The sequence below is a fragment of the Cavia porcellus genome, unplaced genomic scaffold (assembly GCF_034190915.1).
Source record: "Cavia porcellus strain 051 isolate PalLab524CR breed Dunkin Hartley unplaced genomic scaffold, mCavPor4.1 scaffold_16, whole genome shotgun sequence".
Taxonomy (NCBI): domain Eukaryota; kingdom Metazoa; phylum Chordata; class Mammalia; order Rodentia; family Caviidae; genus Cavia; species Cavia porcellus.
This window is the reverse complement of record NW_026947499.1, coordinates 32,302,618-32,329,246: the sequence shown is the minus strand read 5'-3', so window position 1 is coordinate 32,329,246 and position 26,629 is coordinate 32,302,618. Positions and strand designations below refer to the sequence as shown.

General features: G+C 55.5%; 1 protein-coding gene across 5 annotated transcripts in view; it reads right to left on the bottom strand.

Annotated features, from left to right (window-relative positions):
• Cacna1h (calcium voltage-gated channel subunit alpha1 H) overlaps positions 1–26,629 on the bottom strand; it is a 58,402-nt gene continuing 31,773 nt past the window's right edge. Inside the window, exons 3-36 of one of the 5 annotated variants that reach the window (XM_063226255.1) lie at positions 23,977–24,089; positions 23,698–23,831; positions 23,308–23,405; positions 21,072–21,231; positions 19,365–19,680; positions 19,144–19,236; positions 17,678–18,452; positions 15,409–15,848; positions 14,798–14,949; positions 13,797–13,982; positions 13,215–13,332; positions 12,942–13,097; positions 12,703–12,793; positions 12,394–12,605; positions 10,995–11,387; positions 10,529–10,629; positions 10,271–10,394; positions 10,126–10,194; positions 9,850–10,034; positions 9,573–9,699; positions 9,336–9,461; positions 9,143–9,232; positions 8,743–8,935; positions 8,418–8,435; positions 7,187–7,338; positions 6,263–6,372; positions 6,020–6,153; positions 5,600–5,670; positions 4,387–4,465; positions 3,193–3,314; positions 2,870–3,115; positions 2,618–2,789; positions 2,223–2,383; positions 1–1,849 (exon numbers count right to left, since the gene is read on the bottom strand). In XM_063226255.1, coding sequence (XP_063082325.1) covers positions 812–1,849; positions 2,223–2,383; positions 2,618–2,789; positions 2,870–3,115; positions 3,193–3,314; positions 4,387–4,465; positions 5,600–5,670; positions 6,020–6,153; positions 6,263–6,372; positions 7,187–7,338; positions 8,418–8,435; positions 8,743–8,935; positions 9,143–9,232; positions 9,336–9,461; positions 9,573–9,699; positions 9,850–10,034; positions 10,126–10,194; positions 10,271–10,394; positions 10,529–10,629; positions 10,995–11,387; positions 12,394–12,605; positions 12,703–12,793; positions 12,942–13,097; positions 13,215–13,332; positions 13,797–13,982; positions 14,798–14,949; positions 15,409–15,848; positions 17,678–18,452; positions 19,144–19,236; positions 19,365–19,680; positions 21,072–21,231; positions 23,308–23,405; positions 23,698–23,831; positions 23,977–24,089 — 6,755 coding nt within the window. In that variant the 3' untranslated portion in view covers positions 1–811. Of the gene's footprint in view, positions 1,850–2,222; positions 2,384–2,617; positions 2,790–2,869; positions 3,116–3,192; positions 3,315–4,386; positions 4,466–5,599; positions 5,671–6,019; positions 6,154–6,262; positions 6,373–7,186; positions 7,339–8,417; positions 8,436–8,742; positions 8,936–9,142; positions 9,233–9,335; positions 9,462–9,572; positions 9,700–9,849; positions 10,035–10,125; positions 10,195–10,270; positions 10,395–10,528; positions 10,630–10,994; positions 11,388–12,393; positions 12,606–12,702; positions 12,794–12,941; positions 13,098–13,214; positions 13,333–13,796; positions 13,983–14,797; positions 14,950–15,408; positions 15,849–17,677; positions 18,453–19,143; positions 19,237–19,364; positions 19,681–21,071; positions 21,232–23,307; positions 23,406–23,697; positions 23,832–23,976; positions 24,090–26,629 lie in introns of those variants that run through there. The other 4 variants (XM_063226256.1, XM_063226257.1, XM_063226258.1 and 1 more) reach the window with 4 other exon arrangements.

Below are 26,629 nucleotides of genomic sequence, written 5' to 3'. Positions count from 1 at the left end.
TGCATTTCTTAAATAAGTTAGTATTTATTCTGCTTTGCCCCTTCCCTCCTTTTTCTTAAGAAGCTGAGTTTTCTGCATCAGATTATTGCAACATGTAACCTGAATTTATAAGACAAAGGGAACAGGACAGTATAGAACAGAAGAACAGAACAGAACAGAACAACAGAACAAAACAGAACAGAACAGAACAGAACAGGAGGGATGTCAACTCAATCTCCAGGCCACAAGTATGGATAGATAGGAGGTGCCATTAGAATGGGGCCGGGGCATCTTATTGCACAGGTCACAACACCCTGGTGAGGTGGCCTTCCCAGAGTCACAGGATGTGCCTGGAACCCCCGAGCTGACACAAAGATAGCATGGGAGGGGGAAGTGTGGAGGGTGATATATGGAGAACTCAAGACTGTGAGCAGAGGTGACACTGGCCACGGTGGTCTTGGGGACTGAGCCTACTGTTGAGGGCCCCAGGCTCAAGTGTGCTCCGTATAACAGTGGAGTGTGGGGACAGTGCTGTGGTACCCTTTCCCACAGGTACAGTATCTCATCACAGGCCTGCTGATAGACCCTACATCAGATGGTGGCAGCAGTAAAACTCAGACCTGAACTGACCCAGAGGACGGACTGAGGTCTTGGGCCATGACTCCCACAACATGGTGCACAGGATGCATCCACTTGCCTCTCCTGGGCTGTCCTTCTGGCCCTTCTAACCCACCATGGGGCCTGAGCTAGGGTCCACTCTCGGCCTATCTGAGGCCAATGCCCTATAGGGTGTCCCTAACCCCATGCCAAAGCCAGGTGCTATGAGCCCGAACTACATGGGCTCTTCTGCAGTGTCACCTGGGGCAGGGGTGGCTGGAGGGGAGCCCAGTTTCTTCATGGAGGTCTGGGGAACCATAAGGTACAATCCCCGCCCCCTCTCTGGAGGGTCCACAGTGGATACAGAAAGCTCTGTTTCATGGGGATCCAGAGGCACGGTAGCCCCTGAGGAGGAAACTCTGGGTTCTGGGGTTATACTCTGACTGCTGTCCAAGAAAGGGATCTCACTAGGGCCCCCCATGTTCAGCGGCTCAAAGGCAAAGCTGGGGACAGTCAGGTGCTCTGCCCGGCAGGGGCCCTGGCCCCACCGATCGCCCTTGGCAGCAGGGTCTCCTCCAGTTCCTTCCATGGGCTCCAGGCAGTCCTTGTGGGGCGCTGCCTCACAGGATGGGGTTCTGCGCCGAAGTGTGCTGCTGCCCTCTGCCACTGGGGGCCGTGTAGAGCCCTCATCCTCTGCTGGGGGTTCCACAGAGATGCAGGGGGGACTCATCTTCTTCTTTCTGCGTGCTCCCAGGGCTGGTTCGAGCTCAGGAACCCGGGTCTTTACTTCCTCAGGCTCCAGATGGCCATCACCACCACTCAGCTCCACCGAGGGCCACCTCTGTGTGTCTGCCCGACCTGGCATGTCCAGGAAGCCCTGGGCATCCAGACTGCAGAGCCTGTGCAGGTCCCGCCTGCTGCCTACCCCTCGGGCTGCAGGGGAGGCCATGGGGGAGGCCTCAGGGCTATGGGGCTCAGTAGCAGGCCATGGGTGGGCGGAGCTGGTGATGTGCCTGACTTCCTCATCTGCTGGATCTGCAGCTTCAGCCTCATCTCCACCTGAGGCCAGGAGCCGGCTGGAGATACAGCGCTGTCCAAAAGTGTGCTTGCGGGTGTGAACACTGGCAGGCCATGGGGAGCGGGGAGGGGACTTCAGGGAGGCCCCCAGGGATGCCTGCCTCACTGGGGTCTTCTCTACAGGCCCCGTGGAGTCCGGGCCGCTGTTTTCAGGGTTGTCAACCTGCCCTTCCAGAGACTCGGTATGCAAAGCCTCCTGCAAGAGCCCAGAATTACAATGAGGAAGGACCCCAGCCAGCAGTCAGGGCCAGGGACCCCTTCCCACCTGGGATCTGGAAGGCCAGAGATAGGGGCCCCATTTGTGAGGCCCAGGGGACAAGACTATGCCTGCTACATGGCAGGCACCAAAAGAGGCTGGCACCTAAAATAGACAGGGGCTCAGGTCCTTGCGACCAGGTTTGCTGTCACTCCCTGAGCTGCATAGTAGACTGCCCACAATGCTCTGAGACCAGCAAGTAACAGCCAAGAAACCCCGAGTCCCCAGGACACAGCCCAGGCTTGTGCCTCCTCCAAATGGACAGAAGAAAAGGCGCAGAGTTCCCAGGCCCGAGGGGCAAGAGCTCCCCTACCTGTCTGCACAGCAGCCGGCCAAGGCTGGGGGAGCGGGGTGCACCCTGAGGGGGTGGAGCACACTGGGGATCACTGCCCTTGGCTGGGGAGGACATCGCTGGTGGAACTTGGAGGGAGGCACAGGGCTCCAGGGGTGGAGAGTGAGCAGAGGTGGCTGTGCCTGGGGCAGAGATACATCTGAATTGAGTGGCTACTACCCTCTCTCCCACCACCCTGTCTCCCACCACCCGACCCTGCCCAGTGTAGCCTGCCCAGCCCAACTCCCATCCACTGTTTTGCTCAGTCCCTGTATGCCGCCCCACCCAGTCCCCATCTCTCCCTGGTCCACTCTTTTCCTGGCTCCCATTCTCCCCCTTGCCTGGTCCTGCACTCCACACCCATCCAGGGCTCATACCTGAAGGGGCACTTGAGTAGGTCTCCATCTCCACTTCTTGCAGGGGATGGGGAGCTGTAGCAGGTGCCACCGGCCGGAACATGTAGCTGTCACTGGGCAGTGACAGCATCCTGGACACGGACACCTTCCGTATGACCGGGTTTGGGGTATCTGGCCCACAGCCTGGGCTGTTCTGGGGATAAAGAAGCCATGCTCATCAGCCTAAGGCCACTCCTATACTATACCCTAGCCCCTCTTCCTTGCTGGACTCACCGGTGCCCTGGGCAGGGGATGTGCTGGGGCCTCCTGTGCCAGCTGTAACTCAACCTCTGCATCCATCTCGGCATCTTCACGGGCCTCCTTGTTGCTTTCCTCCAGGTGTTTCATGAGCACAGCCACCACAACATTGACAAGCACAAACTGGGCCACCAGCACAAAGGTGACAAAGTAGATGGGCGAGAGTGCTGGCAGGTAGCTGAGGCAGTGCTTGTCCTCACGGGTGCACTCACGCAGTGTGTCCTGGGCCAGCAGGCAGCAGGATTACACTTTGGCTGTCCTCATCAGCAGGCGCCCACCCCTGCAGGTCCCACTGGTACCTTCATGATCCCATTCCAGTTGTCACCAGTGGACACGCGGAAGAGTGTGAGGAAGGCCATGCCGAAGTTGGAGAAGGTGGCGTGCCGGCTCAGGCCCTCACAGGGGTTGTCCTCGCTGCACTCTGTGGGGTGGGGATGGGGAAGTAGATTTTCAGGCACTCTGCCCTAAGTCATTCTCAGCTGACAGCACTGCCTATGCTTCACCCTCCTGCACAGGCCTGGACTCTTGGCTCACAGCTGTGGATGGTCAGTATGCTTTTGGCTTCTGTGCAGTGACAGGGCGCCCTGGCTGTGGGGCCTGGTCCGTGAGTCATCAAACTCAGCTGGGGGAACCTAGAGTCCTGGGAAGGAGTTGAAACATCTGTGCCTGGACCAAGCTCTTTTAGGTAGACAAACCCCAGGCTGATAGCTAGTGTGGCTACCTACCATCTGGGGCCCATAGGCCCCACGATGACCTGGGAGCTGGAAAAGAGTGAACAGGGATTGGGCTACCTGTGGAGGTCCCCACCTAACCCATCCCAGAATGAGAAGTGTCTCTGGTGACAATGTAAAAGGACGTAGAGCAGGGTACGGTAATGCAAGTCTGTGGGCCACTTTGAAGGCTGAGGCAGAAGGACTGCAAGTTTGAGTCCCGCCTCAGCAACTCAGTGACTTAGTGAAACACTGCCTCACAAAAAAGAAAAAAAGCTAGGAATGCAGCTCAGTGCAAAACCTCTGGGTTCAATCCCCCAGTACTGTAAAAAATAAATACATGAATAGTAAAAATTAAAAAATACACATTTTTGGCACCTGTCTCCTGAGGACAATGTAGGGGTCAGGATGAGGCATGCATGTGTGACCGTGTATAACTAAGTGAGCATGTGTGTCATGAGTGTGAGCGAATGTTTCCAAGTACAACCTTGTCTGCCCTGAGTGTAGCCTTCCCTGCCCATCAGAGGCATGGCTCTGTGTGCAGGCATGTCTGTGTCACTGGTCTGTGCACCTCCTTGCATGTGGCAGCCTGTGCATGCCTGCTGCAAGCAATGGACTCCAGGAAGTTTGACAAGGTTGGATAGGTGGGGGGCACCTCCAGAGGCTGGTGGGTTGGCCAGGTCTGAGCCAGGGTGCTGAGCTGTCCAGGGTACAGGTCTGGGTGCTCATCACTGAGCACAACAGTCACACATCCCCAGTTCCATGTCTGTGTGCTACACTCACCAAGCCTCCCGAACAGCTCCACTCCCAGGGCAGCATAGATAAAAAACAGGAGCATGAAAAGAAGGCCAAGGTTCCCTACCTACATGAAAAAGAAGCAGAAAGGGGTCAGCCTGGCCGCCATCCAGCCCTCGGCACAGGCCCAGCACCCACTGCTCAGGGAGGCTAGGAGAGGGCCAGAGATGGGCTCAGACCCCACCCAGGCTTTGCAGCCTCTTGTGGCCCTTGGAGCTCCCTGTCCTTGCCCAGCATCCAGTGGCCAGTCCCAGCCAACCTGTGGCCTTCGTCATTTTCTACTGGCCCCTCCTCATCCTGCCTCTGAGACACTGCCCCCACAGCCACTCTACCTCTGTCCAGCAGGTGCTACTTCCCAGGCCTGGAGTGTGCTATTCCCTGGCCCATCCTGTGTGAGCCGACTCCATCTTGACCTCAGAATACAGACCCTCACCAGTGATCAGTGGACAGGAAGATCATCTAGGGGCCCTGCCTGCTGCCCCCAAAGCAACCTAGCCCCAGTTCTCCCTGCTCCCATCTCATGGATATCTGAACTCAGTGAAACTCTGAGAAGCACTTGAGAGTGTCACTCAGGAGAAACTCCACATATTGCTAAGGAGCACGCATGTGGATAGGAACTGAGGGCCAGTGGGTGAGTGCATAGATAAACCAGTGCCAGTGGACAGGCTGCTAGAAAGGAGGTGGGTGATAAGTCAGCTGTTGGAGAGGTAGCTGGGGACTGTCAGCTGAAGAGCAGAGTGCAAAATGACAGGGTAGATGAACTGCAGGTTGGGCAGTGGCAAGTGGCTGCTTAGGGACTAAGCTCCACAGTAAGAGTCTTTCACTTGAGGCCAGGAAAGACCATGGTGGGGCCAAGGAAACAAACAATGAGGACGCGAGCCCCAGAAATGCAAGGCTGCAGTCCTCTGCCCTATTACAGGAAGCCTGCCTCAGCCCCTGCCTTGACCCCTTTCTGCAGCCCCTTGCCTCCAGAAGCTGGGGCAGATCATGGTCACTGTTCTTGCCCAAAGGCTGGAGCCAAGTCAATGGCCTATCTACCTCTTCCAGCTCTGCTGAAGAACACATGGACCATGATGTTGGCTGTGGGACCAGGCTCACAAGGGAAGGAGTCAGAAACATGAGCTAGGCCCTTCCCATGGCCTTATCCTTGAGGACACGTATGTAGTACCCACCCTTGAGCAGTACCTGGGTCCAAACCTACCTGGGGCAGGGCTTGCACCACGGTGTCCAGCAGGGCCCGCATGCCCGTGGCCATCTTGAGTAGCTTCAGCACTAGGGCCAGGAGCTGAGTGTTAGTAGGCCTGGCTGATCCCTGATTGTTCAGGGACACATCCTCTCTTCCTACCTGGACTGTAGCTAGGACCTCCCCTACAACCCAGCTCCAGACTACAGAGGTCTTAGACACAGATGAGGATGGCAAAATTCTCTGGTCTATCTCCCATCTGTCCTGCTGGGCCTGAGACTCAAGGCCACCACTGGATTCAACCAAAAGCCTAGGGGAGTGGCAGCAAATCTATAGCATGCATGCCACAGTGGGATACTTGTTATCACTGAAAGCTCTAAAAGGTTTGTGATCACTGGCCTACAGGTTCCTGAGGTGACAGGCACAGAGGTCACTTACCACGGGCAATGCGAAGCACACGCATGATACGGATGATGGTGGGGTTGATGGGAAGTGCTGCGTTCATCTCGATCTCCTCCAGGGCAATGCCCATGATAGACAACAGGACAATGGCCAGGTCCAGCTGGTTCCACCTGGCCAGTGAAAAGCACACCTCAACGTGACTATTACCTTAGGCCCCACCCCAGAACCCATCTTGGAGGTAGAACAGGAGTCTCTGATTGCCAGGGGGCCCACCCATACCTGTCCTTGAAGAACCTCCGGAACCCAAAGGCCACCAGCTTTAACGCAGCCTCAAAGACAAAGACGATGGTGAACACGTAGTTGCAGTATTTGAGGGCTTCATCCAGCGACTAAGGGCAGAGGGGAAGGTTGGTGGCAGGGCCTCAGCCAGGCTACCCTTCCCTCATGCCTGTCACCTCCCCATATGGTCTCCTGTAGTCACACAGCAGTGGCCTAGTTGGCAGCTGTCTCCCTGGGTGCTGGCAGCCAGGTCCCAGTCTCCAGCTGGGAACACACAGCCCATGCTGCAGTGAAACTGGGAAAAGGTACCTGCCAGGTCCACAGTCCAGCAGCTGCTTGGCCACTTCAGACTCCTGCCCTGCTGACTAGTGGGCCTTGCAAGGTCTGCCACTAAGCACTTACTATCTGGAGCTGGTGCAGGGCCTTGGAAGTGTCATCCTGTGGCTAATGGCTGCAGAGGGAACCCTCAAGAACAGGAAGAACCCAGGCTCCTGGTGTCTCCAGTCTGGGAAAGGACTCTAGGAGACCTACTATCCCCCAGCTTCGCACAAAGTGTTTTTTTTTTTTTTTTTTTTTTAAAGGGTAAGCATATTCCCAATAAAAAACTCTGCTCTTCCACAGCCTCAGCCTTCATCTAGGTAAGGACATACACTTACTGAAGGATGGAGATGCAGATTTAGCAAACTGAAATGGTTTGTGGCAACCCCAAGCTTACTCTGGACATCAGAGCCAGTGTTCCCAGAGGTAAGACGTGCAGGCTGGGGTAGAATCCCTCCCCGATCCCCTAGGCTGGAGGTCACTGCAGTTTCCACCCCGTTTACAAAAGACCAACTGTGCCTCCACACCCCCCCGTCGCAGCATGGGGGCTCAGTGGGGCCCCTATGTTGCCACAGCCCTCCAGTGCCCCTCCCTGGCTGCCAGCACCTTGGGCTGGTTGTAGTGCTCCATGGACATAGTGATGACATTCAGGCCGATGATAAAGGTGATGAAGAGGTCCAGGTAGTGGCTGGTGCACAGTGTGTGGATGGAGCGACGTGTATGAGAGTAGTCGGCGTAGTAGGGTCGGCGCTGAGCCTCTGCAGGGAGAGGGTGGGTCAGTGCTCTGATGGCACCAGGAAGTCTCCAATTCCTCCTAGGAGGCCAAGGGCGGGGTGGCTCAGGGAGGACCTGATTGGAGCCCAGCAGCACGTGAAGCTGAAGGAGGGGGGTCTTTTAGGATGGGATCTCACTCTAGCCAAGAGTAAGTTCCCTGTGAGGCTATGGGCCAGAAAATGCCTGGTGCCTGAGGCAGGTCAAGTTCCCAGACCAACAGTCTACATGGCCCCAAGAGGATTACAGAAGCTTCTGTAGCCTCCCTATATCCCCCTAATCCCCACCCAGACTCTACCCTCCTGGGGCCTGTGATGGACAGCAGGAGGGCTTGGCCTGTGTCTATGCTGTATCCCAGATCTGTGAGACAAGGCAGGGTGGCCTTCTTATTCATCTGGGCCCTGCAGAACCCACTTCAACAGAGATGAGTGTATGAGCCACAACTCCCAGCCCATCCAAAGCTGATGTCACAACAGGACAGTAAAACAGGAGCTTTCCTGGGACACTGTGTACCCCTCCTCTAGGTTTTTCTGCACTAGACACTGCCTGTGGTAGCTCCCAGTATCCACTAGGGAGGCCTGCAGAGGATGATGTGGGCTGCCCATCCCTAGGGCAAGAGACAGAACCAGGCACTCAGGGGCTGAAGGCCCAGGACCAGGGAGAGCCAGTGCCAATGGGAAATGACCCACCACCCCGGACCCTCATGCTCCTCGGTCCAGCATGCATCACTAGAGCTTGGCTCAGCTTGGGCAGCCGTAGGAGCTGGTGGCCAATGCAAGAAGACAAAGCAGCCACAGCCAGCAGGAAGGTGATTCTTCCCTGTCCCCACCCTTTTCCCCTGAGCATGCATACATGCAGGCTGCAGAGGGTCACACAGGAGCGAAGTCAGCAGTAAGGACACCAACAGCCTCAGCCATTCCTCCCACCACCCCAACTGGTGCCCGTCACCCCAGCACTGTGCCCACCCTGTGGTGGACCCCAGCGCCCCTGGTGGCACGCCCCTCCCCGTGCGGTGGCTGGCAGAAGCGGGCTGAGCCTGTGTGCGGGGCATGCAGGCAGCAGGTACCTGGGCTGGGGAAGGTGCCTGGAAAGACAAGGAGATGTCTGAGTGGCCACAGTGAGAGGCAGAGGGGACTCTCAGGCCTGTGCGGGAAGCCCCCTGCCCCTGAGCCACAGCCTGCTCTAGCTCCACAGATGATATGGACAGACCAAACTTGGCAGGCAGGAGGCATCTTGAGATGCCCCGCCTACCTCTTAGGCCCCTGCTGTCCCTCCTGCTAGCCCCTCTGTGAGGCTGGCCCATGCAAGGTGCCTGTGCAGAGCCATTCAAGGAGGTACTTCAGGCCCGGCACATAGGTACCGACCCGCCACTGCCACCCCAGGCGCCTTACTCCTGCGCTTCTTCTCCATCCTCCGCAGTCGCTTCTCCTCCCGTCTCCGAGCCTCCTCAGCCTCCTGATGCTGCCGGCACTTGTGGAAGTTCTCTACCACGACACCCACGAACATGTTGAGCACAAAGAAGCTGACGATGAGCAGGAAGGAGATGAAGTACAGCAGCATCCAGGGGTTATGGTTCTGCACAGGCTGTAGCATTAAAAGTGGTAGGTATCTGGCCACTGGCCTGCTTATTTGCCTGTCTGGGACCTCCTCCAGGCCTGGCTCACAGAGAACCTCACCCAAGTGTTCAGGCTAGATATAGCCTCTGAGGATGCTCTCCGAGGTAACCCATCTCAAAGCCAGAGACTCTGGGCCTTTGTTCAAGGTCAACCATGATGGGCCCCAGCCACGTACCTGTTGGTCAATGCCCACAGCATCCAGCCCATCATACATGATGTTCACCCAGCCATCCTTAGATGACAGCACGAATAGGGACATCAATGCCTGTGGGATGGACAGACATCACTGGTAGGACTGAGGTCACCACCTGGTCCAAAAGCCCCACCATCACCACCACCTGCCTGCCCCCCATGACTGCCCTACCTACCTGGCCCAGGTTATCAAAGTTGTATTTGCGCCGCACCCAGCGGTAGTGGGCAGCCCGGCACTCGGCCTTGGTGGAGATATTCCTGGTGTCAGCGCCCTCACAGAAGTAGAATTTCCCCTTGAAAAGCTGGGAGAACAAGGCTGTCACCCAGGTCCCAGGCTGAGGCATCCTGCCCTTCCTTACCCATGGGCTGAGCCAGATCCAGCTAGCTCTCCCAGTCCTGCTGATCATGCCCACCTGCACGCCCAGGATGCCAAAGATGATGAAGAAGGCACAGCAAATGAGGACAATGTTCCCGATGGGCCTGAGAGATGATATGAGAGTCTCCACCACCAGTTTGAGGCCTGGAGCCCTGCTGATGACCCTGGAGCCAACAGAGGATGTGCTGTTGGTCCCACTCAAGAAGAAATATGGCAAGTGCAATGACCTCAAGGTGTAACTGAATGGGTAGCAGAGAAGGACTGCCCTGCAGGTTCTCTCTGGATCCTACGGTGTTCCTCTTTGCTCCACCCACCTCAGAGGACGCAGGGTCCGAAGCAGGCGCAACACACGCAAGATGCCTAAAATCTTAGCACCACCAGCTGAGGCCATGGCCACTATGATATCAACCAGGGACACCAGGACCAGCAGCCCATCCAGCACATTCCAGCTGCTCTGCAGGTAGGCACGCTCTCCCCACAACAGACCCAGGGCCACCACCTGCAAAGAAGGGTCCAGGGTCTATATAGCCAGGGGCCATAGGGCAAGATGGGGAACCTCAAAAGAGAAGGCAACAGGGATACTCTGGTACCTTCACCATCATCTCGGCCACGAAGATAGCTGTGAAGATGTAGTTGGAAACGCTGAGGAAGGCTCGCTCCTGTAGGGAGAAGCTGATAGGAAGGCTGCACCAGTACCACCTGCTCCCCACCTGGCCAGCTGTCCCAGAAACTCACAGTGCTGTTGGGGTCGATGTCCGGCCTCTCCAGGGCTATGGTGATGCAGTTGAGGAAGATGAAGAGGAGGACCACATGGTCAAACATCTTGTGTGCAATGACCTTCTGGCAGAAGGCGCGCAGCCTGGGGAAATGACTGAGTCAGCACACCTAGGTGGAGTCCCTGGACAGCCCTTGCCGAGCTGCTGCCTCACAAGGCCTCTGTGGCTAAACATGGGAGGCAGGGTGAAGGTAGGCTAGTGGGGGGGCATGCCTCACCTGTTCTGTGGGGAGAAGAGGTATAGGGCCCAGGACTCTCGATTGCGACACCACTGGGGCGTATAGGGCTCCAGCACCTTGTGTAGGCGGAAGCAGCAGCTCTGGGGGAAGAGAGGTCCTCAGAGTCTGCATCTCCTTCTCAGGGCACTCCACCCACATCCTCACCATCTCTACTTCATGAGCCTTGTCCTTCTCGACCAGGTGATGTGGAGCCATGCTGGATGTTCACAAGGCTGCAGGGATGTTCCCACGGGCCTCTCCTACCACTACCTGGCTACCTTTAGGTACCCCCACTACCTGGTTGACCCCAGGGTAGGATACATAGGTCATGACAGCTGATGCTGGACTCTCTCCCTGCCCAATCCACTCTTGCTCCTTCAAATCCCATCAATGGTGCCCCAGGCTGTGCTGTGGGGAACCAGTCCCAAGGTAAGAGGAGTCAGGCCCATACTACCCATACACTCACGTCCTCCACATCATCATCGAAGTCAGCTGCCTCCTCCCTATGGCTGTCAATGCGTAGGAAGAACTCGTTGGGCAGGGCCACTGATTGCCCAGGGCAGTCATGGAGCTTGGCAGGCAAGACAGTGGCCAGCCGTGGGGACTGCAGGTCCAGAGTGCTGTGGTGGTCCAACGATTCAGCACGCCTCAGTGGGCGGGTCACCATGCCCAGCCTGCTGTCCTCGGCCTCATCATCTGTGCTGCCCTTGCCCTCACCAGATAGCAGTGACTCACGCTCCCCACACTGGCTGCGGCGCTTAAGGCTGGGTGCACGGCCCAGGCTGTTCCAGCTTGAGCGCCGGCTGCTCCAGGCGCTGTTGGGGCCCCAATGGGTACAGGGTGAGCTGCGCAGGCTGGCCTAAAGGGTAAGAGTATGTGAACAGGATAGCTATAGGTCTGGGACTCCCCAGACAACCACTTCGAGGCTAGAAAGCCCTTTCCCACAGGTCCCTGCCAGCAGCCATAGCTGGTTGTTTACAGAGTACTCGTTGTACATAGCCATCACCTAGCAAGTACACTACAGGACACAATGTCTAGGTTGCACCTTCAAAAGACACCTGACAATGCTGGGCACTTGCTCAGTGGGTGATATGAGTGAATCTAGCAAGAGCTGGTTGCTGCCCAGTTTCTTATCAGTTATCTCTACACATGCAGGGAAGAAATCTGGCTATTGTCTCAAGGAGTAAAGTCAGATCCACCCAGGGCTCTTTCCTGAGCGTTTCTGTTTAGACCTTCTGTTATGACCATCCTGGACTCCTGGGTCCAGCAGGAGCCAAGTTTTGCTTTTCACAAACCTGTCTCTTCTCACCTTTTGGGGACCCTGACTTTGGTTGTTATAAAATGTGCAGTGGCTTGGCTCCTAGGGGCTCCCTGTGTTGTTTGCATGGTCACAGGCACCTCCCCTCTCCCTCTCCCTACTGTGTATCTGCCCCTGGCTGTCCCTCAGCTTGCCTAGCTAACCACCCTTTGCCTTTCCCTCCCAAAATCCTCCTTGGGGGGTCTTAGCAGCAAAATCCAGGAGCATCCATGGGGTCGGTGTCCTTAGAATTTATTTTCAACACACTTGAGCTGCTGTGCTTATGAGTGGGATCCATGGCCCTCCAAACCACTGTCATCCTGTCCTACAGGCCCTGTTTGGCATAGTTTTTTGCTGGCCTTTTTCTGTTTTGCCCTCTGATGTGTCTGTGCTGGGCCAGCTATTATCTTGTCTCACATGTGGCTAGGGTGAGTAATGGCCCAAGCCTATCTAGAGAGCACAGCACCTTTCCTGTTATGCACAGGAGAAGTGGGATTCTCACTTCCTTCAGGGGAAGAAGCTATGTAGGGAGGAAGCTATATAGCTATGGGCAGGAGACAATCCTTACCAGTGACTTCTGGTCTCCCAACTGAGGGTCCATGGAGCCACTGCTGCTGCGCCTTGAGTCCAGGAGGCCATGGGCTGCATCCAGGTGTGGTGAGTTCCGGGGAGTGGGCATGGGTGTGGCAGCCGTGTGCATGATGAGCGGAGGGGGTAGGCTGCCCCTGCCTTCCAGATGCCCATTGGGTGTCACTGCCAGTGAGTACATCTTCATCTCTGCTAGCAGGAGTCCCATGAGCCTCTGGGGTCTCAGGAATGGGAAACTGCTCCTCAAGTGCCACCCAGTAAGTCCCACCCACTTTACACACACACATACCTGTGGCTTGCAGGTCTCTCAGCTTGTCAAAATCTTCCTCAAAGCGAGTAGACGTCTTGTCCTCATCTGTGTCTGATCTGTTGGCATCTCCCTGCATCCATAAAGCACAAGGTGAATGTGAGGCCCTGTGGGATGACCATGTGTGCCTGGACCAGGATGGCAGTTACCACCAGGGCCAGCACGGTGTGCAGAGGGTCCAGCCACCTGCCCAGGCTCCCATCCTTCTCCGTGTTCCTCACCTCTGCCTGAAAGCCCTCCACCAGGATGGCCACCAGCAGGTTGAAGAGGACATAGTTCCCGAAGGTCATCAGGGCCACAAAGTAGAGGGCAGCCCAGGAGGAGGTAGAGGCCATGCCGTTGTACAGGACCACGTTCCAGTCCTCCTGCGTTAGGATCTGGGGGGTGTCCTCTCACTGAGGGGGCTCAGGACCCAAGGACACCCACAACCTCCCTGGGGACATGGTTCACTGCTCCCACTATCCCCACTGCTCAGGACTCTAGCCCTGTGGTACCTGAAACACGGTGACAATGGCCCACAGCAGGGAGTCGAAATTCTTCCTGTCAGGTACGGTGTCCCCTGTGTCTGTCTTCAGGCTGAACTTGCAGCCAAAGAGGTGCATACCCAGGATACTAGGGCAGGGCAGGCAGCTGAGCTGGAGGGGTCCCCTGCGTAGTGCCTGGAGTTCCCTCCTAACCCAGAGCTGAGTTCTCTACTTTGCAAGTGAGAAGACTAAGGCTGGAAGCAGGATGGCTACTCTGGCTCTGGGAAGTGGCCAAGACCTGGATACCACGTTGAGCCCTTTGGGGCAGAGACCCCCTGCCTGGAATGCCCAACTTGCCAGAAGCCTAGCCCTTTCTCAGCCCCTGCCTCATCTTTCTAGGGGCCCCAGCAGAGCACAGCCAGCCTGAGCCCCAATTCCCAGTTTCAGTACACAGTAGGAGCTTCCTGACTATGTCTAAGCAGGAAGCAGTGACTATTTCTGTGGACACTGCACTCAGGCCCAGTGGGGAGGTCCTCCTCAGGGCTCACATCCAGGACAGGCACCACTTTGCTGTCTACACAATTCCACATCTTCTGTATGGGTGGTACTCACCTAAAGATGAAGATGAACAGCATGAGCAGCATGCAGAAAGTGGCCACATTGTCCATGGTCTTCATGAGGACCACGAGCTGCCGCCTTAGGGCCGGCAGGAAGCGCACCAGCTTCAGCACCCTCAGCAGCCGGAAGGTACGCAGCACCGACAGCCCACCGTCTGCCTGCCCCACGATCTCCCAGACACTGCACGTCAGCATCAGGGCAAAGGTCAGGGCAGCCTGACTTGTGACCCCACTTTCCTCTTCCTAGATGTGGGATTGCTGGCTTGGAGCCACAGTGGGCTCTGCTAAAATCTGCAGTAGGGAGCAGGTTCAGCTGTATCAAGATGCTCTAGGAGCTATAGATGCTCTCAGTTTCTTTTATTTGGGGGGTGTACTAGGGATGGAACTCAAGACTCTGCATTTGCCATGCAGGCACTTACGCCACTGAGCTAAATCCCTGGCCCCCCAACAGCAGTTTTAAAGACCACTGGTGGTTTCTCAGTTTCCCTGGACCCTCAGGAAACCCTATCTCTGGTCAGATCAGAGATGCTTCTTCACTGAGAAATTCTTGAGTCCCAACCTGCATACTCCTACCTCATCTGCTTGTGCTCAACCCCCTTACTGCTAGATGCCAGGCCTCCCCTAGTAAAGTTGTTCCTCTGGAGAAAAAGTCATTCTCAAATTCTTCCATCTACACAGAGGTGCTTTTGAGCAGCACATGTCCCCAGGATGCAGTATGACTCGGCATCTAAGCTGGCCTCTCAAAGGACTGAGCCCTGAACAGTTGGGCCTCAAGTCGTAAGACTGATGACCATACCTCTGCTCCTGCATGGAGTGGCATTTTATACCTGACTTGGGTATAAGTGACCTGTGCATACCCTACTGTGCCTGTGGGAGGAATGAGACCACCAGTGCCCCCTTCCCCTGGGCTGCTGTACACTGTCACCAATGCTCCCTTGTGAGGACAGGTTTTTGTCCTCTGTGGTTTCTTCAAGGCTAGCCAAGGATGGGACCCACCTGATGACCACAATGATGCCATCGAAGATGTTGTAAGGGTTCCGGATGTAGCCTAGTGGGCCACAGGCCAGCAGCTTCAGCAGCATTTCCAGGGCAAACATGCTGGTGAACACGATGTTGCTGATCTCCAGTGCATTGGTCAGCTCATCAGGCTGCAGGGGAGAGAGAAGAGGTCAGGGCCCCGCCCATGGCTTCCACATCTGGACTCTGACCTACAACAGGTCTGGCCATCAAGGGCCCTTGGGGACAGAAGGCCTACACAATGAATCAGAAACCTGCGGAAGAAACCAGGGTCCCAGGATATGACTACCATTCTAGGTTCCCCAAATCCTGACCCCCTGCCTGACTCCTACTATCATGACTAGGCACAGTGGCTGCTGGAGGTTTCCAGAAACACCCTTTCTCCATAAGCCCCATAGGCACAGGGCTTGAGGACCAGGGTGAGGTACTGCCCCAGGAGCCAAGAGTGGACTGTGACAACAGGGTTTCAAAGTGAAGGAAAAACCTTTGATCAGCTACTGGATCTAGCTGCTCCCGGCATTGGCAAGGCCCTGCTTCCAGGGCTGAAGAGGGCCTGGTGTGCAAGGTCAGCAGTCCCCAACAATCCCCACCTGCTCATGGTACTCGACACCCATGCTCAGTGTGTTGACGAGGATGGCCACCATGATGCCACGGTTGAAGTACTTGCTGTCCACAATGCGGCGCAGCTTGCCACTGAAGGAGGCCCAGAGGTGACCCAGCCCACCTGGCTCACCAGATGCTGCCTGCCCCTGTGATCTCCGCACACTGCCCTGACTAGGCATATCCGCTGCTGAGGGCAGCTGCATGGAGTCCCGGCAGTCATCACGACGCACATCTTGTGTGAATTCATAGACCCCATGGACATCTGAGTCTCCACTTTCTGAGCCACTGAATTCGAACTCAGGGTCCTCCAAGGCATTGGCACAGTATGGGCAGCTCTTCAGTGCACAGGTGAGTGTGCCCGCAGGGGGGCTGGGCAGAGAGCAGGGCACATTCAGGCCTGACAGGTGACTGGGGGCCCTGCCCAGGCCTGCAGGAGAGCAGAGATGGGTCAGGCTTGCACACTGATACCACAGCCAGAATGCCCAGAAACCCATGCCCACATAGGTGAGGGTACCCTGTCCCAAGGAACGACCCACTCACACCCTAAGCCCAGAACTTTTAAGTGGGACCTCATGCAGAAATAAGTCCTTCACAAAGGCCATCAGTTAGGATGATGTCACCCTAGAGCAAGGAGGATCTTAACTAAATGGGTATCTCTCCAGGAGGAAAGACATAGGGAGAGGAGAATGACGACCATCGGGACTGAGGGGAAGAAGGGTCCCTCTCTGAGCCTCCAGAAAGAATGGGCCCTACAATACCTCCACTTTGGACTTTCTGCCTCCAGAACTGAGTCAATCCCTGTTGCTCTAGACCACTCAATCTGGGGTACTTTGTACAGCAGCCAGACAACTTGGGAACAGACACATTTGCCAGCACATATCTGGGTGCATGAGTGTATCTGTGCACTGTCTCATACAACTTGTTTGTCTAAATATTGACACATGCATACACATACCTGTGTTCTGTCACATACTCAGGCACACATGTGCCCACCTGTGTGCACTCTCATATACCTGGATGCATGCATGTCCACCTGTAGTGTCACACACCCAGACATATAAATGCACCCATGCATTGTTTCATACTTGGGCACATACATGTGCATCTGTGTATATCTCATCAGGCAAATGTGGATACCCATGGGCTCACACTTCCAAGCATACAGTGTGCACTTGTACACTGTCACATACTTACGTGCAGACTGTCCCACACACACTCAGACATGCACACATGCACTCTTACCTAAGCAGTCTTGCATACATGCCTGGCTACACATACACATACCTGCACACTGCCTCTCACACCCAAGCACATATATGTACATCTTTGCACTGTCTCATATACAGTGGAAACACACACATTCATCCCCTATACACTCCTACCATAGTGTGTATGGACACTACAGAGTCAGAGAAGCCTGCTGTGGGGCTGTTATGAGGACATAACAACACAGACTGCTGGTGGGAGCTGTAGGAAACAAGTTAGCCTGCCACAGCCACACTGCTATTGTTCCCCAAGAACCTACTGAAACTCTGGAGCCCCAGCCTGCTTCACACCAACATCATGCTGTGTTGTGGGCTCTGAGACCACCCTCATAAGAAGTGCTTGCTGGAGGCACGTGTGCCCAGAGTATTCTGGCACTCCCATAACCTCTTGTACTGGTGCAGGTAGGGCTAATACATCCCCACCACAGTGGACACACACCTCAGTCCAGCATCTGGCACAGGACCTAGAAGGCCCTCACCTCCAAGTTGGCATAGAATCTCACTACCTGAGGATCCTGGCATCTCCCCTCTATTGCCTGTCCCAAGAAGACTGATTCTGGGACTCCATTGCACTGGGGTGGCAGTGCTCTCCCAATCCTCAGAGGACTCTGTGACATTGACTTTCTCTACTATACCATCCCAGCCTCTTCTTCCACACTTAGAAGGGGACCACCTTCTGCAGCTGCTAAGGCCTATGCAAGTCCTTAGGAGTATGGATGGGACAAAAACATGGACACATGGTCCCTCTCTAGCCATGGGAAATGGGCCAGGCACCTTGACAGGTTGTCCTCAACAGACCAAGAATGCTATCTGCCTGGTCACACTCTGCTTCACTGGGCTGTTGCCTGCCTAGGTCTACTGTTAGGGGTTGGGAAGTAGAGGTGGCGTTCACTTTCCCTTCTGATGGTCACAGAGTTGGGGCAGGGGTGACACTCAGTCTTGCCCTCCCCTGGCTTCCCTCTTCTTCTGAGGGTAGTGCCAGAGTCCTCACCGTGTTCCCCCACTGCATGCTGGATCTTCTCATAGGGATCAGGGCTGCCCAGGCTCAGGGGACTGTGCCCTGTGGCCCCAGCGTTTCCAGCATTCCGCTTCCCCTTGGGCCTGGAGCTGCTTTTGCTGTTGCCCATGCCCGAGGGCAAGATGGTGGGGTAGTTCATGGTGCTCAGTCCCGAGGCTAGCTTCAGGCTGGCTGTGGCTGCAGCATGGGCCACCCGTGCCCTCTCCTGGGGCCCCTCCACGTGGCAGTCTGCATGATAGATACTGTGCACAGATTCAGAGTTGGGTGGCCCCTGCCCTGGGGAGGGTGGGCAGGAAGGCATACCGGCTGGGACCAGCCTGGTGTCACTGGGGTCAGGGTTGGGCCTGCGAGGGCCTCCATGGCTGAAGTGGTAATGGTGGTGGTGGTGGTGGTGGTGGTGGTAGACCAGATGGTGCACAGAGGTTGCACGCCTGCCTGCCTGTCGCTGCCGCTGCCCGGGACCCTGGCCATGCAGAGTGGCACTGGGGTCTGCCTTTTTATGCCAGCGGCTCTGCCAGCGGGCATAGAGGCGCAGGCTACGGCGCTTGACCTTGCGGAAGACATGGCCCATGTACTTGAGCAGCTCCTCGTAGCAACTGCCTGGCTCCGAGAAGCTGGCCAGCGTGCTGTCATTGGACAGGTAGCGGGCACGCTGCTCACGCATCAGCTGGTTCTCTCGCTGCTTGGTCTCCGAGAATTGAGTGGCGATCACCACCAGGCACAGGTTGATCATGAAGAAGGACCCCACCTGTGGCAGAGTGGGCATGACCACCAGCCTGGCTCCACACTGAGCCCTAGCTGCATTCTAGGGGGCTGGGATCCAGCCCCAACACTATGGTGGGAATGGCCCCCAAGGGATACAGAGCAGATACTTCATAGTTGCCTGTGGGACAGGGAACAGCCTAGTACCTTGCTCAAGGTCACCATGTAGCCTGCCCACCTCTTCAGGTCCATCATGACATGACACCCTACTGTTCTCTCCCAATCCCTAAGGGTTGATGTCCTCTGGTGAGGCTACCATCAACTCCCCTCTAGCATTCCTCCTGTTGAGAACACACAATGCATCCATCTGTCTCTCCCACTGTTGGGTCCCCACGGGTGGCTGCCATGCACTCAGGGACCTGCAAAGCTCTGCTGCCTGATAAAATGACTTATTCCTGCCTGAGCACCACAGAGCCACAGAGAGGACCACAAAAGTCACAGTTGGAGCTTGAAAATGGGCTTTTCCCTCCCCAGCTTCTCCCCACCCCCACCCCCATCCACTGGAGGCTTGACAGAAGGCCCTGACTACCCTGGCCTCTAGCCCAGCAGCCTAGGCAGCCTTAAGTCCCTGCGGCCTCTGCCCCAATGCACACAGGGATCCTCATGCAGTGTCCCATCCTCCCCAGTTACACACTGTATCCCTGGAGCTGAATGCCTGTCGCCTAGCCCACACTCACAATGATGAGCAGGATGAAGTAGATGAAGTTATAAAACGAGTGGGCGTCCATGACATAGTACATGATGTCTACCCAGCCCTCCAGTGTGATCACCTGCAGAGGAAAGCAGTGACTCCAGGAAAGAAGCAGATACCATGCCCTCTAGGATGCCTCTCTCACAAGACCCTGTTCCGAGTCTTCAGTACCCCACTGTGACAGGGACCCAGTGGCTTGGTGCCTACCTGGAAGATGGCAATCCAAGCATAGCCGATGTTGTCAAAGCTGATAGCGCCATTGTGGGGGTTGGAGTCCCCTGAGCGGCAGACGTTGTAGTACTGGTTCCAGTTGATGCAACCATTGCGGCCAATGCCTGCGGCCTCAGTGGGTGACTGCCCATATGCCTCCCAGCCTAGTGTACACTGCATACGCAGTTCACGGCGGCTAGGGATATGTGAGCACTTCTGCATGCCATTGTCACGACGCGAGGAGCAGATGAAAGGGTTCTCTTCGCCCTCTTCTGGCTGATAGTATGGTCTCAGGAAGGTCAGGTTGTTATTTCTGGAACATCAAGGCAGAGGCTCAGGTGAGGTGCCACACACTCCTCCTCTGCCCAGCTTCACTGGCTCAGGGCCTATAGGTCTGATTCTGCCCTGTCACATAGGTCTTTAAAAGTGACCGCCCTAGTGGACCACCATGCTGAGCCCTGGCTGCCAGGGACAGGCAAACAAAACAAGATGATATGGGTAAAGAGCCCATGAGGATAACCACGAAGCAGACCTACCTAGCTCCTTCAACCCTAGGAGCCCTGGGCCTGTCCTGATGCCCTCTTATGGTTCCCACCCTCCTCCCTGACAGTTCCACTCCCGAGTCAGCACAGCCTGGTGAGTGGACCAGGGGATCTCTACAGCTTCAGGTCCACTGACACCTCCTCCTGGCTCCTCCTTTCCAGTCTCCACCAACCCACCCTCCCTCCACAAACTCCCCTGAAGCCCTGAAACCGATGGACAAAAAGAACGGATGCCACCTCAGTGGGCAGCCAGAATACAAATGAAAGTCTTTGACTGAGTGCTGGGCCCTGGCAGCATGGATCATCTGTAGGATCTGGTAGAAGCAGGTAGCTAACAGCACTGCAGTCACTTTCCAGGGTAACCCTGGCAGGCCACCAGGCCCAGGTCACATGAATCCAGGATGAAAGGGATAAGAGCTCCTCCCTGTAACAGCAAGTAGGAGTGCAATGTGCAACCCAGTTGCCCACCCTGAGAGCTGTGAGGAAGCAAGGACAGACAGGAAATAGGTATCTGTGGTCCATTATTCCTTAGGAATAAAAGGAAACAGTAGGACAAACCCCAGCTTCCGCTCTAAGCAGGCTTCCAGAACCATCAACTCTTAGAGTTAAAGTAGGAGCAACACATAGACCAAACTGCCCCGGGGAGGTGCAGCCTCCAGCCCTGGCTCTACCAGCACCTGTCCTGACTTTGCATGCACATTTCCATCCTCCTGCCTTCCTGGGGACCATCCTACTATTGCACACAGGCTCCAGGTACTCCCCACTGCTATAGCTTTGTCCTCAGCAGGGATGATTACTCCAACATAGAAGCCCCAGAAAGCCCTCCTGGTCATGTCCCTTGGCACACCCTAGACCTCTGAGGTCCACAAGAAAATAGATGGGGGCGGCCCAGTCTAGTGCATGCTGTGAAGTCAGTCCCTGATGCTGAAGTCCATAAAAATATACATGCAAAGAGAAAAGAGACACAGAAATAGGGAAGGAGATCCAAGCAGGCAAACCCAATTCCCGCTATGGACTAGTCATCTGACAAAAAGCCTCTGGTGGTATGGTCTGCAGGGCAGAAGCCTTACACGGTGGGCTTGGCCTGAAGGAGCCTGGCAGATGGTATCCTAAAGGGAGGTGACTGGGAGCGTGGCCCACACAAAGGGGTAGGGCCGCACACCTGACAAAAGTGCTATCCAGGAAGCAGCGGTTCCTCAGCAGGCCGGCCCAGAGCTGCACACCCACAATGCCGAAGATGAAGAAGACAAAAAAGCAGAGCAGAAGGACGTTCCCGAGCATGGGCAGTGTGTCCAGCAGCAGGGTAACCAGGATCCGCATGCCTGTGGAGGGAGGAGAGGCAGTCAGCATGTGGACATGGGTCAGGTGAGCCTTCTGGTTGGCTGCACCATGTTCCCCAACTTGATGCTGTACATGCCCAAGAGATGCTCCTGGGTCGGAGCTGTACCTAGAGGGGAACATGCCATATCCCTAGTAAGTGAAGGCAGAGAAGCACCTGCTTCTGCTAGAGTGGTGACAAGTAGAAAGAGAGGGGCAAGGCTGACCACACAGCATCCCTGGGTCCTTGTGTGACCAGCCGAGAAACCACTGGCTCCCAACTCTGAGGCCTTAATGGGAGCAGCAGCCTCGAGGTCCCCGGCAAGTGGGGCTCTGAAGCAGGAATGAGGCTTTCTGTCTCAGACCCAGGGGGAACTCTGCTGAGCAAAACCTTGGTCCCATGCCAAGGGAATATAAGAGCAGGCTATGGCTTCTTGAGGTGGTTTTGATGCCTGTGCTCTGTGCAGTGGGATGTATACACTTGAACAAATTCAGGAAGCAAGTTGGCCATGGTCAAGTGCCCCTAGCTCTGTCCTGGGTCTGCCTGTCCCGTTTCAGGATGGATAAAGCTCTGTTCTTTGAAACTCAGGCAGGACCAGGGCACCAGGAACAAGCAGGTTCCAAGGCCTTATAGGGCCCCTGAGAGTGGTGATGGCAGACTGGACTGACAGGCTACAAGTAAGAAAGAACATTGAAGTCTCAGACACAGAGAACAAAAGCCAGTCACAAGAGACGAACAATGAGCAAGCTCTATCCTAGCCTGAGAGCAACTGACTCCAAACCCACAGTTCTAGGAGTCAGAGTGAACCCAACAGACAGCCGGATGCAGCCTTGAACTATCCTAAGGCTTCTCATAGGAGCCAGGGTCTAGCCTGGTGGAGTCCCCTGTTTGGGGCATAAGCACATATATTCAATCTGTCACCTCATTGCTCTCATGGACAGGAGCATATGGAAGCGCCACTGGCTATGCTGACAAGAGTGAACATAAAGAGGGTACCCGGCAGTGCCAAGAGTCACATGTGCATCCCTTTACTGCCATCCCTGGGAGAACCACTGCTGTTCACTGTTAAAGCAGGAAACTGAGTCTCTGAGGGGTTCAGTAACTTGCCAGAGGTCATACAGCATTTGAGCCCAACTTGATCCTGGAGATTAGAGCCAGGCAGGAAGATGGAAGGCTGGCATCTGGTCTGGGTATACCTGACAACTGGGGGGCTATGGACAAGCTTGGATGGTAAGACTTCCAGGATCTAGGTCAGGCAGCCAAAAGGCATGAGCATACTACATGTAGGTCCAGAGAGCCATTCCTACACAGGTATGCACACATCTGCACTACCTGGAGGTCTGTCATCCTCTCTCCAACACTGAGCACTCTGAAGAGAAACCCCAAACCATTCTCAGTGGAAAGCCAGTGTCCAGGCAGGCAGTGCCCACACACACAGTCACATGATTCCCGTGAGTCCTCCATGTGGCATCAACAGGCAGAGCGGCCCTTGGCTCTCTTTATAGCTATTGGCAGAGGCCTGGAGTTCTCTCTGCAGGTGTGGATGTTTGGGCAGGTTCAGCCACAAGGACTAGGTGTGATTCTGGTGTGATCTACTGGGCCACCACGCCAAGCTCCCTTCCCCAGACTGGGTCCTGTCCTGGGACAGAAGTCTCATTGTCTCACATTGCCTGCAGAAGGGGTAGGTTGCACAGATGACAGGTGAGCCACTCCCACACAAGTTTTTATTCCACTCACACCACACTGGGATTGTCAATCAATGAAGCCACCTGTGACCTGCTCAGTTTCCAGCCTTGCCCCAGATGCTGTGTAGAGAAACTTGAGATTAAGAATGATTCCTGTCACTCAGCACTGGACCTTTTACACTTTGTCAATCACCCCTCAGTTTCGATCTCCCTGGAAAGGAGCCAAGTCCTCCAGGACCCAGCCCCAACAGCGTATGTGATCTCCTGTCCGCTTCTCCCCTGGTACCAAGGTCTGAACTGGGCAGAGGAACCTGGAGCTATCACCTCCCAGGGTCTCACACAAGGATCCAAAGGATACACATGTCTGGCCTCTATCAAGGGTGGTAGACACTTACTCGGCACACGGTTGATGGCGCGGAGCGGCCGCAGCACACGCACAGTGCGGATGGCTGAGAGGCTCACATTGTGCCCGTCCAGGGAGTACTCCATCATGCTGGGAAAGGGGAGGCTCAAGGAAGGTGCACGCAGGAGGGGCTATGCCCCCACGTGGCTCGCACCTCAGGGTCCCATGAATACTGATCCACCGATTACCCATCCCTCTCCTGTCATGTTCTACACTTGCAGACTCAGCACACACCTTCCTCCCACCCTCCTGCCCACCAAACACCAAGCTGGGCACCTTGGCTCTCTTTATAGCTATGTCTCAGATCTATGCCTCCTCTCTCTCTGAGGGGACTGGCGGGGGAGGAGGGCTCTCCTGAGTGCAACTAGGCACCCCACCATACCCTGCCATGACAATGAAGAAGTCCAGCCTGTTCCAGGTATCACCTAGGTAGCACTTCTGCCCAAACAGCCCAAGGGCCACCATCTTGATAACCATCTCCACAGCAAAGAAGGCAAAGATGAAGTCGTCAAAAGCCTGGTGGGAGGGGGAGGTGGGGGGCATAAATTAGAGTAGAAGGGAGCCCCTCATTCCACCCAAGACCCTACCCACCAGAGATTCATCCAGCCCTACCCTAGGGCCTCAACCAGATCTAAGCCTCACCCCGCCTGTCTCCTCCCACCTCCAAGATGCTGCAGCGCTCAGAGCGGCAGGCGACGTCCTCACAGGGCCGGAACATGCCCAGGGTCACGCAGTTGAGCATGATGACCAGCATGCTGACGTGCTCGAACCATGTGTACATGTTAAGGACCACATTCAGTAAACGCCCCACCTCTTGGCTGGACTCCAGTATCTATTAGGCTACCAGGCGCACATTTACCCAGGCATGCCTGGGAGGCCTCAGGGCAAGGATGCCATCCTTCAGAAGGTGACTATCAGGTGGTACCATGGCATGCCCCCCCCTTCTCACCAGGCTTACTTGCAGTCTGAAGGCTGGCAAAGGGGAGCTCGCCTGCCTTGATCACCCCAGTGGTCCATCAAGAATGGGGGTACGGTACCCCACAGCCTGGCTGTTACGTCTGAGGCCCAGTGGGGACCACTTAGGGCCTCACTCATGCACCCTACCCAATAACCCACACAGAACCACCCTACTCTGGCCTGTATCCAAGAGTGAGAAAAGAGGGTAGAGACCACTGGCCACCAAGAGTGACCTTTCTTAAGGAGATTCTGGTAGTGTACATTGATAATCCCAACACTCTGGGAGACTGAGGCAGGATGATTCCAAATTCAAGTCTAACTTAGGCAACAATGACTTAGCAAGACCTTGTCACAAAAAAAAGGGTTGGGGATGTAGCTTACTATGGAGATCCTGAGTTAAATCCCTAGTAAAACGTTCTCATGCACATGCATCTGTGCACAAAGGAAGCAGGGAAAGGGTAAAACGGGGTTACAGGAGGAAGGAGAATTAAACCTTTGGAACCAGCCATGGGAAGTCCAGGCCTGACTGACGCACCCTGACCCCATGCCATAAGGACTAGCAGTGACAGAGATGGGTGGTTCATCCTCACACCAAGCCAGGCTCTAGACTGTGGCCCAGGGTTTCAATCCTCAGTTCAAGGTCACCTACCTCTGATCCTCAGTGCCCTGAAGGCCCCACTCTCCTCAGAGATTGCTCTGGGCAACAAGGTAATGGTGGTTAGCAGTCACACAAAGCCCTATCCTGCACAGGGTCACAGGCCAGTGATGCTTGGAGAAGGCATGTAGGAAGATGGGGGCTGTGTGGATTGTCAAGGCTGTGATCCCAGCCCTCAGTCTCAAGAGGTTCAGGTTCCAAGAAGTAGAAGGCTTTCTCTACCTCTTGGCCATCAGACTGGGCCTGGAGCCAACCGGGGGAAGGAAACAAGGTCACCCTCCTGTATGCCCCTCTTCCAAGGGACCACTGGCCAGTCCTTAACTTACCTTCAATTCTTTGGAGCCAAGCCCCTAGCCCATGGTGGCACTTTGCATGGTGGCTCTGAGCCACCACTGTAATTACATGTTCCTGCCGAGTGCATCGTAATTATACTTAATGGGTTCAACAGTAACAAGTGCCTCTGCCATAATGGGCTGCAGAAAACAGAAATCAGCCTCCCACTAGGGCAGCTCACATCTTCATCCCTGGACTGCAGAGCCCTCCTGCCTGTACCTGCTCCCACCCCATCCAGGGGAGGCTATAGCTCCAGACAGTACCACTCAGGATGCCAATCTGTGCCTGGGCTCACTCACAACATGATGGAGAGCTCAGTTGTGCCTGCTGGATCCCCAGCATCTTGGCCTCCCCATTCTTTGCTCATTGCAGCCCCAAGCAGCCAAGCTGTGGCTCTGCTCTCCTCCTTGGGCACCTTTGTCCTGTAACTGCTATGCATGCCCTCTGTAGCTCAAGATGAGGACTATCACCTCCCAGAGCTGTTCTGGGTTAAACACAGCAGGCTGAGGTGAGAGCATGGACTGTTGGCAAGGACAGCACTGGCAAAGGGGCAGTATGGGATAGGCCTGGGCAATAACCAACAGGGTAAACAATCAAGACAGGGCTGGAGAGCTGCCCCTGGTCTAAGCCCATGCTCTAGCTGCCTGAACTCTTATTCTTGCAGGACACTGCTCTACCTGCAAGGGAGATTTTGAGTGGGTCCAGGACCAGAGAGAGATAGAAATGGACAGTATAGGCATTTCTGGTCTTGGGGAGGCACAGAGAGGGGTCCGAGGGTTATTACCTGTTCCTTAGGGTGGGGACTGAGACCCTCTTCTTCCTAACAAGCTCTCCCTCAACTCTCATGTCAGCAAACACTGCTTCAGCAGTGGCCTCCAGCCCACCCTGACTGGCTAGTCTCAAGTCTCCAGTCTGCTGCTTTGTTTCTCCCAGGCCTGCCCCACGCCCATTAAGAGACATATGGGTATATGTCCTCTCTCTCACCTGGCTGGCCTGCTATGAGGGTCTCCAACACAAGGCTATCAGCCACCTGCCAACCTCCAGACATTACTAAGGCTACAATGTAGCATCCCCTGGTGCTGAAAGGGACTGAGTAGGGGGCATGAAAGGAAAGGCATAGGTATGCCTGTCTTGGGGGAATTTTGGAGGGAACCTTCCTAGGACCTTGGCTCTAACAGTGGAGCAAACCACCTCTGTGCCAGTGCCTTGACAGATGACTACATCTTCCCCACAGGTGAAAAATGGATGGCAAGGCTGGGGCCACTCCCCAGCTAGTGCTATCAAAAATAGCCTGGCTCAAGATTCCAGGGCCAAGTCCTAGCTCTTCACTCCAGTCTTCTCTGCTATGCCACCTGAAACCTCAGCCTTG